The sequence below is a fragment of the Rhopilema esculentum genome, chromosome 4, assembly GCF_057945365.1.
Source record: "Rhopilema esculentum isolate cy_ngs chromosome 4, ASM5794536v1, whole genome shotgun sequence".
Lineage (NCBI taxonomy): Eukaryota > Metazoa > Cnidaria > Scyphozoa > Rhizostomeae > Rhizostomatidae > Rhopilema > Rhopilema esculentum.
In genome coordinates, this window is record NC_142818.1 from 1,308,578 (window position 1) to 1,323,636 (window position 15,059).

Below are 15,059 nucleotides of genomic sequence, written 5' to 3' on the forward strand. Positions count from 1 at the left end.
ATGAAGCTCAAAGTTGTAAAAACCAACTAGATTGTCAAAAGTCAAAGTGTTTGAAATAGATATTTGAGCAAATATTCATTCGTCTAAGTTTTTTGTTTGCTGGCTCCTAACTTTTTGTAATGTCCGCTAATTGGGAATAAAAGCCAAATTGACTATATTGTGCAAAAAATATTGTCCGTTAATTAGAGTGTCCGCTAATTAAGTGTCTGCTTTAGTTAATCATTCCCACTGAACAAGAAACCTTGGACGACATTAGGTTGAAATCAAGACTTGTGTTGTCTGCATACTTCGTGAACCTCCTCGTCTAAATTTTAAAGCAAAAACAAGGACCTGAACGGATCCTTGTGGTAACCAATGACTGATATTCTTAGTTCATGACAAATCTCCGTTTACTTTATAGCATTGTTATCTTTTGCGTGGATATGATTTTAACATAGATGTCGACATATATTTTCCTACCTCAATGGATTTAAACTACTAAAGTTCAGTTTCTCGCACATCACAGTAAAAAAGCTTCTGCAGATGTAGTCAACAATTTCCTGTAGTCGAAAGGGTTTCCTTAAGTATTTGAAGGTATTCTATGCCAGTATATCTTTTTCACTTTAGGATCAATATAACACTCATTGGATGCCGAAAGAATGTTTTTATTACAGAAAGGCAATGGAATTTACTCTATCAGTCCATTTATTTTCTCTTCTTTTCGATTTTCGTAGAGTCTTTGCAGTCACATCTGATGTTGCAGATTTTTTTAAAGAATGGCGTTCTAAGGCAAAAAGTGTTACAATTTGACACGAAAAGCTTAAAAACTAAAGCTTTAATCAAATCAATAAAGGATAAAATAATTACACTTTAAAATTTTTGTGTTACAGGAGAGCTTCATCGGCTGTGGACCTAGGGCCTTAATAGTTACCCAAGTTACTCAGGTTTGAGACTGGGGGTGATTAACTGTTTAGGGGCGATGACTAGGGGCGATGAACATCTAAAGTGAGATGGGCAATACAAAGTTGTTAGGAGCAAAATTTGTAGAGGACTTAGGTCAATGGAATGTTGAAAAATATAACTCTCCAAAATGTTTGAAACGTCTGCTTACTACTGTGGAAAGTCACCTAGGCTATTCTATTTGAGATACTCTTCCAAAACCAAACTTCTTGCCTTCCAACGGCTACAAGACCGGGCTCGGTCAATCATCGAAAATGCAAGGTTTCAGGATGACTGGTCATGTAAAGGTTGAGCGTTGAAAATCTCTCTGACTCGATCGATCTGTCAGGATATTAAAAATCATGACCAGATTGAGCCCAGAAAGTCTTTGGGGATTAATCTCTGCAATTATCCTCGCAATCTAACTATGCAACAATGTGTTATATAGATCTTCAGACACCTAGAATAAATTCTGAGCATTTTCGATTGCAGTTAATTTTTTTCGAATTCAACTAAAGGATTTATACTTACTTGAGATTGTAAAGGGCAACTCAAGAGTTGAATCGTATTTAAATAATTTTTATCATTTTCATATAATCACTAACCTCGCATATTAACTAAAAAAGAAACAGCAATTAAATATGTTAACATGTCTTCGTACCGTATACGTATTGATAGGACAGTAAATTGAAGTAGTATGAAGGTACAAAAAGCTTACTGCAGTTGCATGATGGTAAGTTTGAATTAAATGTTTTGGAAATGTAATGAGATGATAAGGTAAGGAAGGATTTTAATTATTACAAACTTCATGCAAAAACCGTATGCATTCTAAAAGTGCAACTTCTATTTTGTTAACAAACAAAAAGTAAATGGATGCTGCATTGATTTTTAAATTCAAATTATAATGAAATTTTGTAATAAAAATAAAGTAGAGTAGTTCATCAAAGTGACAAACCGAAGAAGGTTGGGGAGATATCGTATTAATACAATCAAACTTATTTTTCTTTTATTAAGATATGTACGAAGAGAAACGCTTTTGGTTTTAAGTTGCTTTTTAAGCACTTCAACAAGGCAAACAAATATAATTGCACCTTAAAATGCCTTAATTCCTAAATAAAGAATTTTCTCTTACTATGAAATAATCGTGTTTTTATTGTGAAAAAGCCAGTTTCACAGGTTTTATTTGTTCAGTTGATGTGTTTTCACAGTTTTATTTGTTCAATCTGCAAATAGCTGGTTTCATGCATGTTGTCCAAAAGCTTTTGGTTTAGACAATATAAAATTTATTAGTTGATTCTCATCAGAACTGCGTAAAAAAATTGGGCGGCCGGCAGATTTATATTTTATTAATGGGCCTAACAATACGAGCTGGATGAATAAATGAATCAATTAATTAAATCTGCCATGGCCCATCATGTGACTGTTCGAGGGGTGTGTCACTCTTTCCAAACAGACTGTGAGATTTTTAGGAGCAGTAGGATTTTTAAGGATTCTTCGAGGATTTCTCTCGAAAATAAAAGGATTTTTGCCGAAAATGTAATGGACTTCGTGGAGTGGTATGCCCCTTTGCACCGTTGGCTTCCTTTCATAAGAATCTCTCGCCATGTAATGATGTTCGCCATCCCTTCCTCACGACGTCTTCCTCCTTTAGCTTTACCGTCTGTCTTTCCATTGATGGAAACAAACACCAAGCTCTCACTCTTCTCTTCCAGTCTTATTTTTTCTCATGATCTTTCGCTTTAGGATTTCGTGCAATATTCCATGCTCTTCGTCTTCCCCAACTTGTTCTCACAACGCTTAGTACTTTAGTACATTTAAGGTTACGGTAAACGTTTTCTGAATGAAAATATCCATTTTTTTTATTTTTTCACATTCAAGTAGCCAAACTTTCAAGGCACAAAATGATACCACATTTGAAAGTAACAGAAATTTTGAAATTGGAAAAGATCTCATGTAAAAGAAGGTTTCCATAATTTCTTTCTCAAAACTTTTAGTTGAGGTCTGAAAATCTCTTGACCTGTTAAAGGGCCTCTCCAGCCAAATTTTGCACTTGCATTTTACTGGCTAATCTAAAGGAATTGAACCTACTGATCTCGAATTCGTTATTTGTTTTTGATACTTTTTACAGTTTGTGAGATATAAGCTCTTGCATTTCGATAATTGAATTGAATTAACCAACAACCATTTTTCGGTTTGGTGACACTGTGACGCAATTTTGACGTCACAGTATATTTCGTTAGTCTCGCCTCAAACCGAATCGAACGACGGCGATTCGCAAATTGAACACTGCAAATGATGGTACTCTCAGGTCTGTTCCACCAGCTTTTGGTTTGAGCATTTCAGATATCAATTCTGAAGCCTTTAGTTGTTCATCGTTCCTGGAGAACAACTGAAGTGTCAATTTCGATTAATTATACGCGAGGGAAGAGCTGGAACAGGAAGCCTTAGCTTTGTGGGCCTACACAGGTGATCAAAACAAAGTCGTGACACAGCATGAGCATGGACACATTCCGACCTGCAAACTTAGAATGATTGTAAACATTTAATATTTTTTTCGATCCTAAAAAGCTCCTGCTCTAGATTTAGATGCAGTTATCAACGCATGACCATGACTCCTTCACGATTCGGTGGAAGATATACGAAATTCATGGCGAACGAGAGCCGCACATTCTGACGTCAGAATGTCACAAAACTGATTCGGCTTTTGTCGTTTTTATTCTCGGAAAGGTGCAACTTTAAAGCCTTATAACTTCTAAACTAATTGGAATTTTGCAAAAACAACGACTTTGCCATAATACAAGCACCAGATGCTAACTTTTTAGTCAATAAAAAAAATTTTTTTTGGCTGGAGAGGCCCTTTAACCTCAAAATAAAAATGGCCATAGAGTAGAAACGCAATGTTCAGGACCATTGCTAGACCTGAACAGGGGTTGCAAGATGAATGTGCCGAGTAATGGGCGTGGCATGAGTGTAAAATGGCTGTTGCTTGGGTGCATTAATTCATGGCTAGGAGCAGCTGTTATCTTCAAAGTATTTCAATAAAATTCCAACTCTGTAAAATGTTTCTCGACAGACTTTCGGAACTTCCCATTTTTTATCTTTGGGCATTATCATTCTGTATCAGCAATGCGGAAGCGGGGAGGGGGGAGGGGGGGGCTGTGGGTGTTTTAACCTCTCCAATAATTTTCAAAATGTACTTAAAGCCATACAAAAAACGCCTCGGTTTTTAGAATGTTAAGCCCCCTTTAAACATTTTAGCCCCCTCAATCTGTAATATGATCTACGGTCCTTGCTCTGTACCATCATTAATTTGTCAGCTTTGTCGACTAAGTATCGATTTTGTTAGTTTGCCGAATGACTTAGTTCTAAGAAGTGCCTTTCCCCCGCAATCTCCTTTCGTGATAGACCTTGAGACGTTCTACCAGCTTTCTTCTTAGCAAAGGCCCAGCGAGGAAAATATTTCAAGCTTGTTTCTTTCAAGTTTTCATTAGATCCACATATCATTTCATTTGCAATTTCATTTCCTTGAAATCTTTAGCAGCTATTGTTATGCTAATTATGTGCCCATTTTTCTTCGTCGCCTTCCTTGAGACGTCAATATTGTCTTAGATTTTATTGTCGATCGTCAATAATAAAATAGAGAAAATTGAAATTACAAAGTGAGTTGTTTTTCGTGTAATTGCAAAATACTAATGAGAAATTTAGTTTTTTGTGAATTCAAATCGGAATGGAATCTAAAGAAGAGAATTTGATGCAGAATCAAAGAAGAGACGGGCGCTGATGAGAATGGACTAATTAATTTTGCATTGCTTATCACGATATCGATCCATATTTCCTTTTATCCTCTTTGACAAATATAAACTGTTTTCTTTTGATTTTTCAGTATATATGCACAGGTGCATCCTTGGGTATTCATTTTCTTGAACTCGTTTGCTTTTGTAATAGGGTTATATTTGCCAAATAAATGTATCCACCCTATCGTTATCGTCGAGACTAAATGGTCCTTCCATCCATGAGAAAAGAAACAAATAGACACAACGATAATTTTCAAACGTCCATCTTCAGATCAAACGATCTTTCCGCGATAAAAGGTTCTATAAATATAATGTTTATCTACGGTTGTCCCGTAACGTCGATTCGTTCTCTTAATGTCAGGCACAGTCTTTCTCAAGCACTGTCCTCTCAAATATGTCAAATAATCCACAATAATCGTCACGCGCGATGTCTTAAATAGCTATACGTATCCTATAAATCCATAATTTATGCCGACAAGATCTTTCACAAGCATCTTGCCACATAAGTGAAACGTCGAGAACCTAAATATACAAAATATCAAAACTTAACCCTATCGCTCTTAACCGAATTCCATTTCCAACTTCAACTCCAACTCCAACTCCAACTCCAACGAACTTAAAAAATAACTCTAAATGTAACACGCCCAAAATATAACTAAACAAGAACTTATTGTGATGCTACATAGCTACGTAAATTTATATAATAATAATGAATACAAAATATATTACTCCCAAGATTAATTACATAAACTGAATAATGATACTAAAAATCCCAAAAAAAGTTAATGAATCTAAAGGTGCAATTAGATAACAAAAGGAATTATAACCAATCGAATGTGCGAATGGTGATAAAATTACTAAGGTTACAGGATGCAAAACAAACGAAATCCAAACTAGCACTATTACACTTTGAATAAGTTAAAGGGTCTCTCCAGCCAAAAAAAATTTTTTTTATTGACTAAAAGTTAGCATCTGGTGCGTGTATTATGGCAAAGTCATTGTTTTTGCAAAATTCAAATTAGCTTAGAAGTTATAAGGCTTTAAAGTTGCTCCTTTCCGAGAATAAAAACGACAAAAGCCGAATCAGATTGGTTACATTCTGACGTCACAGTGTGCGGCTCTCGTTCGCCATGAATTTCGTACATCTTCCACCGAATCGTGAAGGAGTCATGATCATGCGTTGATAACTGCATCTAAATCTAGAGCAGGAGCTTTTTGGGATCGAAAAAAATATTAAATGTTTACAATCATTCTAAGTTTGCGGGTCGGAATGTGTCTATGCTGTTTCACGACAGACCTGAGAGTACCGTCATTTGCAGTGTTCAATTTGCGAATCGCCGTCGTTCGATTCGGTTTGAGGCGAGACTAACGAAATACACTGTGACGTCAAAATTGCGTCACAGTGTCACCAAACCGAAAAATGTTTGTCGGTTAATTTATTTCAATTATCGAAATGCAAGAGCTTATATCTTACAAACTGTAAAAAGTATCAAAAACAAATAACGAATTCGTGATCAGCAAGTTCAACTCCTTTAGATTGGCCAATAAAATGCAAGTGCAAAATTTGGCTGGAGAGGCCCTTTAAGGATCCTAGCGCCCGTTTATACTTTAGAAATCGTTATATATATAAATATATGTTTGTTATGGTTCTTGCTCGAGTTTGCCCATCCTAGCCGACATCTACAGCTACGTGGTTGCCTGTCAAGCTACTGTGGTGTTCTGCCGTAAGCTTTTTCGTATAAAGCCACAAGTTTGTGTATAAGGCAGTAAAAAACGTAATGAAAATAGCAAAAACAAATGACTCAGCTTGAATTCCACACAAGCGTATCTTGCAGTTTCGAGTTACAATATTTTGTCAAAATATACAGAACTAACTCGCCTGAAAGCCAGCAGGCTCTTTTGAATTTGAATATGGCGCGTCTGAAAGCCGTAAGAATTGACAAGTAAGCAAATGGTCCCGTTTGCCATTTATTCATTAAGTATTATGCTGAATATTCTGAAATATGCAAACAGAAGCAACAAATTACAGTACAACTTTCTGATCATCATCCTTGATCAAGGATCTCTCAGGATCAGTTTTACAAAATTTCAATGTCATTTGAAACTAAGTTTTGCGCCAAACTTTCCTTATCAACAGAAGTTTGTTACTGTGTATCAGTTTACCAAGCAAAATAAAGTATGCAAAATGGAGTACACTGCCCAAAATATTTCCACCGACTTAGGAAAACTGATTTGAATCGAGAGGAGCCTGGAGCTTGTTGTCTTTTGGCGACTTTGTTTAAGAAAGGGTGATCTTTTCTTGACATGACATTTTGAAAATGAGATTTTCCCGATGACTGATCGCTTATGAAAGAAGAAAGCGGCTTTCTTGTAATATGTTCTTTATATTGAGTGATCGCTCTAATTTTTGCTAGAATGGTCTATTATGGTCTTTTAGTAAACCTTTTCGTTAGGCTATGTGAAGAATGAAGGCATATCTACGCAAAAGAGAAATACACAAGAGAATACTGCTTCTTGATTTTAGCATATAAGTAGACGTTTAATAGAATTATAGTCAATTGACTTTAAAACAGAAATCATGCAGGGAAAGCAAAACATATAGCTGTAATCCTAACTTAGCATTAGACAATATCTTACAACAGTCTTCTCGTATTAAGACTGAATCAGGATCAGTAAGATTAAATACAAAGATATATCTAAATACATTTATGTGAAGTCTGAGTTTCTTATTCAGTTCTGAGTGTAATCTTGCGTTGCGTTCCAATCTATCTTCTTATAGAGCCGTTGCAAAAGGAGATCTTCTTACATTGTCAGTTACTACGTCAAGCAGGTTACAAAAGCTGTGAATAAAATGGATACAAATAAATTGCATTTAGTACCCTCATGGCATTTTTTCGATCTTCAATAGTTATATATGAATAGAGCTTAACTAAAATATTTTCAGACCCAAGCTGGTGTATAAAGGTATTTGATCTCAACGAAAATCTGTTTTCATTGATTTCAAACTTTATGCCATACCATAGAATTCCCTGAAACCCGATATGTAGAGAACCCTTGGTTTAGACGTTCTCTCTAAAATTGTTTACCCACCCATCTTTTCTGATCCCCTCCTGGTGTTTTTTATAGAAATTAGACGTGTTTCTCTCTTGCCTCGATGGGCAAGAATATTCCAGTGGAATCAATGAAAGCAACTAGCAACCAGCTCTTGTGCTATGACGCAGAAGTAGAAAGTATGAGACAGTAGAAAGAATCCAACCAATGAAAGAGTGGGGGGGGGGGGGGGAAGGGATGGACTACAGAAAACACGTGTCGTTTCATATCACAAGCTATTATTAATTCAAACATCTCTTGGTAGTAGACATACCTCCATCCATTGTGTGCTTTATTGCTGCGACTGACAAAGCCTTCGACCAGAAGCAAAAGTCATCTATGTGTACAGCGTAGTGCTCACCACTCAAGGGATAAACTTCCTCATCAACCCCAAATCCTACGCTGTGACTTTTATTCGTCAATGGCACAAGAATCCATTCTATAGCGGCTTCACTAGCCAACAAAATACCATTCAAGTACAAACTCACATCGAGACCTAATGAATTCAAAGCAATAACAAAGTATAATTCTCTATAATCTATTTATCATTAGCGTAACCGTACAATCTCTTCTTTCATTTAGTAGTTCAAAGCCTTAATAATAATACCTTTAAATGCTAAACAGTTGCCAGTTGAATTAAGTGGTATTTTTCATTAGGCATATTCATTAGGAAGATTGAAAAATAAAATTTAAAATTGGTCGAGAAAAATGAAAATCTTACAAGCACAAAAATATTGTGTTTCCGAAAATAGCTGGGAAAACGGAAAATGTTTCCGAAATATCTTTTTTATGTAAACACATAGAATTCAATTCATAATTTCTTTAGGCCAGTTCCAAAGTCCTTGAAAGGAAAGGGGGAGACTTGAGTATGTGTCCAAGAGCCAGGGCCCTGAAGGTGGCCCCAAGACTACTGTCGGAAAGGACGACATACAATGTACAGTCGGGCATCACCTGATTTCTGAGGGTCCTGACTAGTACCTCCATACTGTTTTTATTAGATCAAGAGACACATGGACCATTTGAATACTTACACAAATGTTTTTTATTACTACCACAGAAATTATTTAATTAATATAGCAAAATATTAGGTTATGTACACAGTAGAGTCTGGGACGAATCTTTAGAAAAAATTCTCAGAGGTCTGTCTTATGGCAGAGAAAAAACGCGCCTGTTAGGCCAAAGATGCCTTAAGTAAACATTCGAAATCTTACCTCCGTGATTTACCATTGCAAAATGCGTCCAATTTTTCAAAACATTTCCTATGGCTAATGACGTTTTTTTGTACTGATTGTTGGTGATGAATTCAGCGTAGATAGTTCGTCCGTAGTTTTTTAGCTCCACAAGAAATCCAGAATTACTGCCTGACATGCCAGAAACAAAAACAGTCTGTGTGCCTTCTGTGGGATTCAAAAGTTTGATCCAAAATGAAATTGTACAAATTCCATTGTTGGGATTGCTAGAAAAGACATCGAAGAAAAATGCTTAAAAAGATATTTATTTACTCATGTCAACTAAAAGGACAATGGATCAAATAATCATCAATCAGCCAATCACTTCAATCAATTGATCAATCAACCAATCGCTCATCAAAATGACTCCAATCAGTTAATTCCATTTTAAATCATCAACCAGATAACTCCAAAAGTCCTTTACTTAGAAGAATACATTATTCAACCATTCAAAAGCATGCATTTCCTAAAAGATTGCATTCTTTGAAAAAGTTATTGCTCAAAGCAGGGCCTCCTTGACAGAAACAAAATCTGAATTCATGATGTGAGCATTTCAACGTTTTTTCAGGCATCTACTTTTCTGACAACGTTTTGTTTCATAGACTATTTCATCCAACACCTAGTGACGATTATATTACATAAAATAAACAGTTGATCAAATATTTGACAAAGATCTTAATATTTGCGACATTTTGACGGGTCTTCTGTATCTAAACTAAACCTACTTTAAAGGGTGACCTCCAAATTTTCCAATCATAGCTGCAGGGTCGATGCCAACCAGACGAAGAACATTGCCAACCTTTCCCTCTGATGGTCCTACACTGGCATTTCTCAGTATTGCAATCGAATTTCCTTTACTATCTGCACCCCTGTCGTATGCTACTGTTTGGTCAGACAGTGTGCTTTCAAATGAAATTAATATGTCAGGGAGAGCCAGGTTTTCTGTAAGGAAAAATGCGATAAAAAAGTTTGCTGCGCATGTATATTTGATACTCCTTGAGTAATGCAGGAAATATTTCTTTCTTACATCCACTTACATGGATTAGCTAGAGAACCAATGCCACCCAATTGATGGTATCTACTTTGACAAGGCTACTTGATCCCTGCATTTACTTCTCCAGATTGTTAACAGTTTAGTCTGCTAGATAGTTAAGACCTACTTACCTTCAGTGCACTTGCAAAATGATGTTTCATTACTTGTGCAACTTTTTTGGCCGCAGTAACAAGGAAAACAATAATTGTATTTGTGATGCCGACATCTTTCTTTGTCCTGAAAATCGAAAGATATTTAATACCGTAACTACTACAATGATTATTCAGGAAAGCGGTTTTACGCATACTATTCAGACTAGTTGCTGCTCCAAACCCAAGTTACCTTGCTTTGGTTATTTGAAAAGCATTACAGTTTCAGTTTAAATACACTGAAAGATAAAACAAAGCATTATGACATTACGTCTTCCTTAGAATAAGTTTACACATTTGCAACTGAAGTAAAATTACAACAATCATAAATTGACTTGCCTTGAAGATGGCAGCTTTCCATCCCTTCATATTCGGTGCTGTTTTGCAAGAACTGTCATATCTTGAAAGCATGTAAATCTCGCAATTTTCTTCAATTCCTTTCTCCTTCCATTGATAATTGTAATTCAATAGCTCGCATTTTTCATTTTTTGCACATCTTTGGACGCACTGGATCTCACTTGAAGCTTTCATGCTCAATCGATGCGACGCTTTGCATTCAAATTTGGAGTCAATGTGAACCTCTTGGACGAATCCTTTTACACTGTAAGTGATGTGAGCATTTAGAAAATTCAAAGCAACGAATGTCAGAAGATTTCTCCAATTTTTAATCAAATGCTTTATTTGCATGTTATCAACTGTTTCTGTACTGAAACCTCTGTCTGGGCTTTGATGAGACTATCTTTGCTCGCGTAGCAAGTTGAATTGTACTAACAAGCACTCAGCTTGATATTGAATCGATTTGTAACTTTATTTCCTGTTACATTACCCCCGGCCATTTGTTCTTTTTAAGTGTGCTAAAATGAGGGATCTCGCAACCAAAAGATAAAACAAAGGTTGGATAAAAATGTGGGGTTTACCCAGCGATGCCCATTATTTTTTAGAAAGATGGTAAACACCCCTTTTAGGACTTTTATCTAGTTTAAAATCTCAATAAACAGTGTATCTTGTAATGGAGGACGGAGGTTTTTCACATACAGATTAATGTAAACAAAAACGTACAACATATACCTGTTTAAAAATTAGAATATATAGTAGTGCATGCATAGTGCTACCCCATTCGTATATGTTTTAAATATTTTTGTTGGTATTTTTATTATTACTATTAGAAATTAGATTATCATAAATAAATCTTAGAATAATCCTGAACTTCTTCAATTCTAACGATCTCTGCCCCTGACGACTTCTAAAACAAACAATGACGAACACACTTTTTCCTTTTTTTTGTTAATTTGTTTTGTTTGTGCTTGTAAAAGTCTTTTTCTTTGTAAACCCAGGCTAGCAAATTGCAAATTACCTTTGTAATAGTGAAATTTGTAATTGTAGTTTTAATTGAATTGAAAATGGAAAGTTTCCAATATTACAATTTTGGCTATTCTAATGAAGACAAGCTGAATTCACACTAGAAGCGGCGCGTCGCTGCGCGTCACACAGCGTTTTTCAAGAATGGAATTCAAGCGTTCAGATCTAGTGCGTCACTTTGCGTTTTCTTCAAAAAGGTACAATGGCAGTGATATTGGACTTAATTTCAGTTTATGTCTCAAGAATTTGAAAATGCAAGCTAAAGCAGCTCCTTTAAGATAAAACTTGGATTAGCTCTCTGTACATTTATTTCATTTAACACAGCCTGGCTCGTTCTACGTTCTATCTTTATCGGGTCAGCGAAAATCTGTTTCAAAGATTCTTTGGTAAAGGCATTGAGGGAAGCATTCTGTGTGCCCATTCTCTGCAGTTCGAGAATATTTGTACGAAATAGTGTTTCTTTAGCGATATTGGCTCAGGCACCAATTTAATAGAACGTCATTTGAGTGTTTTCAAAAGCCCAGTCATGCCTCTTGTCCTGCTATTGTTTACAAAGAAAGAAGAACAGCTTGCTTACAAAACTCTTCTATTGTTCTGATGCGGCACATTGCGGAAAAGTTGGATAAATCCAACTTTGCCGCATCGTGACGCATTGCCCAAAAAACGCGATGCGCACGCAATTCGTCAAAAAACGCGAACCTTATTTGGGCAGCGGCAAAAAAACGCGTCTAGTGTGTTTAGGGTTATTTGATGCTATTAGGTAATAGGTAGGACTGGTGCATCGGCTATTTTTGGAGAAACGAGGCTTTTCCTGTCCATTCCCTCCCAATTATCAATCAGTTTTGTGGTTATTGTGTAACTTCCCTTAGCAACCCCTTTCTGTTAGAGATTTTTGGTAGGTTGAGCGATTTGCGCCGATGCAAAATAGGCCCAACTTGCTCTCGATGATGTGGGAACGTAGCCTCATGATTGACCTTCTAATGTCTATGCATAGTCTATGGAATGATTTTCTGAGTAAAGCTTTATGTCCTTCGTCTTGTGTTGGTATTTCATTCCCGAGTTAGAAAATTAATAAGATTGTGCAATAGGCCGTCCGCTCCGTTCTTTTCTCGTACCGAGTCTACATACAGCCTTGAACTTATTTTCTCTTCTTAATCATAAAACAAGTTTATTATTGAGAACCATAAAACGACATTGAATCCGAAGTAAGCAGCAATAGTATTCCTGTCTTTTCAATTTTTGAACAGTTTTTTGTCAATGTTTTCATTAATGCCCGTCTATGTCTTTAATGGGAATTAATCGTTTAATTCGAGTTAATACCCGCGGGGAAAGTGCGCAGATTCCCCTTTTCTAGAATCGGGTGGTCCCACACGTATATCCTTAGTAGGCTGTGGATATCATGTTACCTTAGCTATTTGCTAATCACCTTGTGGTATTTTCTAGGTGGTCTTTTCCTGGCATATTTGTTTAAGTACAGTGATGCAGCTAGGGTCATGTCATATTTTGCAGCAAGACTCACGCGTTGTTTTTACGCGTTTTCCCCTCCCATCCCTGTCCCCTTGTACTCATTTCTCCACCTGCTTATATCCCGTTACATACTTCCTTCTGCCTTCTCCTGTCTCACTTCTTCTCACACAGTCATTCGATTGCGTGACAGGCGTATCAGTCTGATTATCGGGGTAAAAAACTAAAGCAGTTTTTTCCCTGGAATCAAACACCGACCATAAAATTGCGTCATTGCTCAGGCAAGACAAGGGCTGATGCACCAAAAGCCCAAAATGTTTTTCCTGAGATTAGGGTGTGGTTTATCATAACTAAGGGGCCCCCGCGATGGAATTAAATGCTAAACGCAAAAGAGAGAATTTGCTTCAGCAAGTGTCATTCATGCCATTTTGCACAAGTAAATTTCTCCGGTGTGACTGATTTACTCATAAAGATTTTCAACTTTTCAATCCGAAATCAAAACATCTATCACGTTTGCTATTTTTCACACTCGTGTCCTTTTGCTTGTCGTGTGCGCTGGCGAAAGCAATTTTCTTGTGATTGAAGGTTGTAAGACGCAACCGCTACCTCTCAGTAATCAAGGCTGCATTTTTGCTACTGGGTGATAATTGGAAGATCAACAAAAGTCGCCACCAGACTGAATACTGTCATACCAAAATAAATGTAATTTGGAAGTGTATCTCCTCTAAACATAAGGCAGTGATCTGAGTCAGTTCTCCGTCCATAGAAATTGCAGCCAATAATTTTCATTGGATAAAGAGTATATCCAACATCTAACATGGATTTGATGCGATAGTTTCAAATTCTTTAAATTGTTCAAAATCCCACCTCTTTGTATGAATATTATCATAGTTTGGAGAAAAAGAGCTTTGATTGCTTTGTGAGAATTGTGAGATTTTCATCTATTTCCACTTTGATTTTGAAGATAATGGGGCTATCCAATCATTGGGGCTAGCCTATTTAAGGACTGCCTTGTTTCCCCGTAACTTGCGCTAAGCAAACGTAATGTTTTTCGTAACATGCAGCAAACAAACGTTGGGATGCACAATTCTTCCTACTACAATCACTGCAAAAAATTACTTGGAACACCCACAACACTTTGCACTGTGCTTTTCTATTTTTCATTTGTTTTCCTGAATACAACTACTTCCGTCCCCCTTTCCCCCGAAACAATGTTGAAATAATAGAAAAATATCAACCAATCCGCAAGAAAAAGCGTACTCCATAACCCCTTTCTTTTTTCTATAGTATATCAACATTGTTCCTTGGGGGAGAGAGGGTGGACGAATTTGCGTTTGAAAACTGATGTAGTGTTCCAAGACTTTTGGCAGTGATTGTAGGGATGTCTCTGGCTTGGAATTTCATGTGCTTTTGGGCTCAGCTTCAAAATAAGCTCCTTGCTCTGACTTTTTTCTTTTTATATAATTCACAAATCTCTTTTCTTTCCTTTTAGTTTCTTTCGCATCTTTTTTTGTTTTGCTTTATGCGACTTATAATATTTTTCTACTATTTTTCCAACCATTCCTTTTTGTTGCCTCTTTTCAATTATTTCATTGTTTCTCTCCGTATCTTTATTTCTTTCTTTCTTTCGCTTCTTGTTGTCTTTTGTCTTGTTCTATCTATCAATATCTTTTTATAATCTTTGTTTTTCTTTGCACATCATATTTCTTCTCAATTCCTTCACATTTCTTTGTTACTTTCTGTCTATTTGGTGCTTTTCTTCTGCTCGCGTCCTTTCATTTTTGTCTGTTTCTGATTTTCCTTGCATAGTATGTTTCTTCTCAATTTCTTCACATTCTTTCGTTACTTTTTGTTTTTGCTCTTTTTGTGTTCTTTTATTGCGTCTTATGCGCCCCGTTTCATTATTTTGTTGCATTTTTTCTACAGACTTTGGAAAAAGAAATTTGCAATCAAAAACGGATAAGCTAGACCAATCTAACTTTTCGACAGGCATACATAATGTCTTCTAGCTTGAACTGCAAGC

At 36.3% G+C, this 15,059-nt stretch overlaps 1 protein-coding gene across 1 annotated transcript; it reads right to left on the minus strand.

Moving 5' to 3' along the window:
• Window positions 1–7,311: 7,311 nt before the first annotated feature.
• Window positions 7,312–11,128, minus strand: LOC135691143 (uncharacterized). Its single transcript, XM_065208916.2, has 6 exons — window positions 10,553–11,128; window positions 10,196–10,301; window positions 9,757–9,973; window positions 9,014–9,258; window positions 8,077–8,298; window positions 7,312–7,552 (listed from the first exon to the last, which is right to left on the minus strand). Exons 1-6 carry the CDS (start codon window positions 10,898–10,900, stop codon window positions 7,530–7,532), a joined length of 1,161 nt encoding a protein of 386 aa, XP_065064988.2. The 5' UTR covers window positions 10,901–11,128; the 3' UTR covers window positions 7,312–7,529.
• Window positions 11,129–15,059: the final 3,931 nt, after the last annotated feature.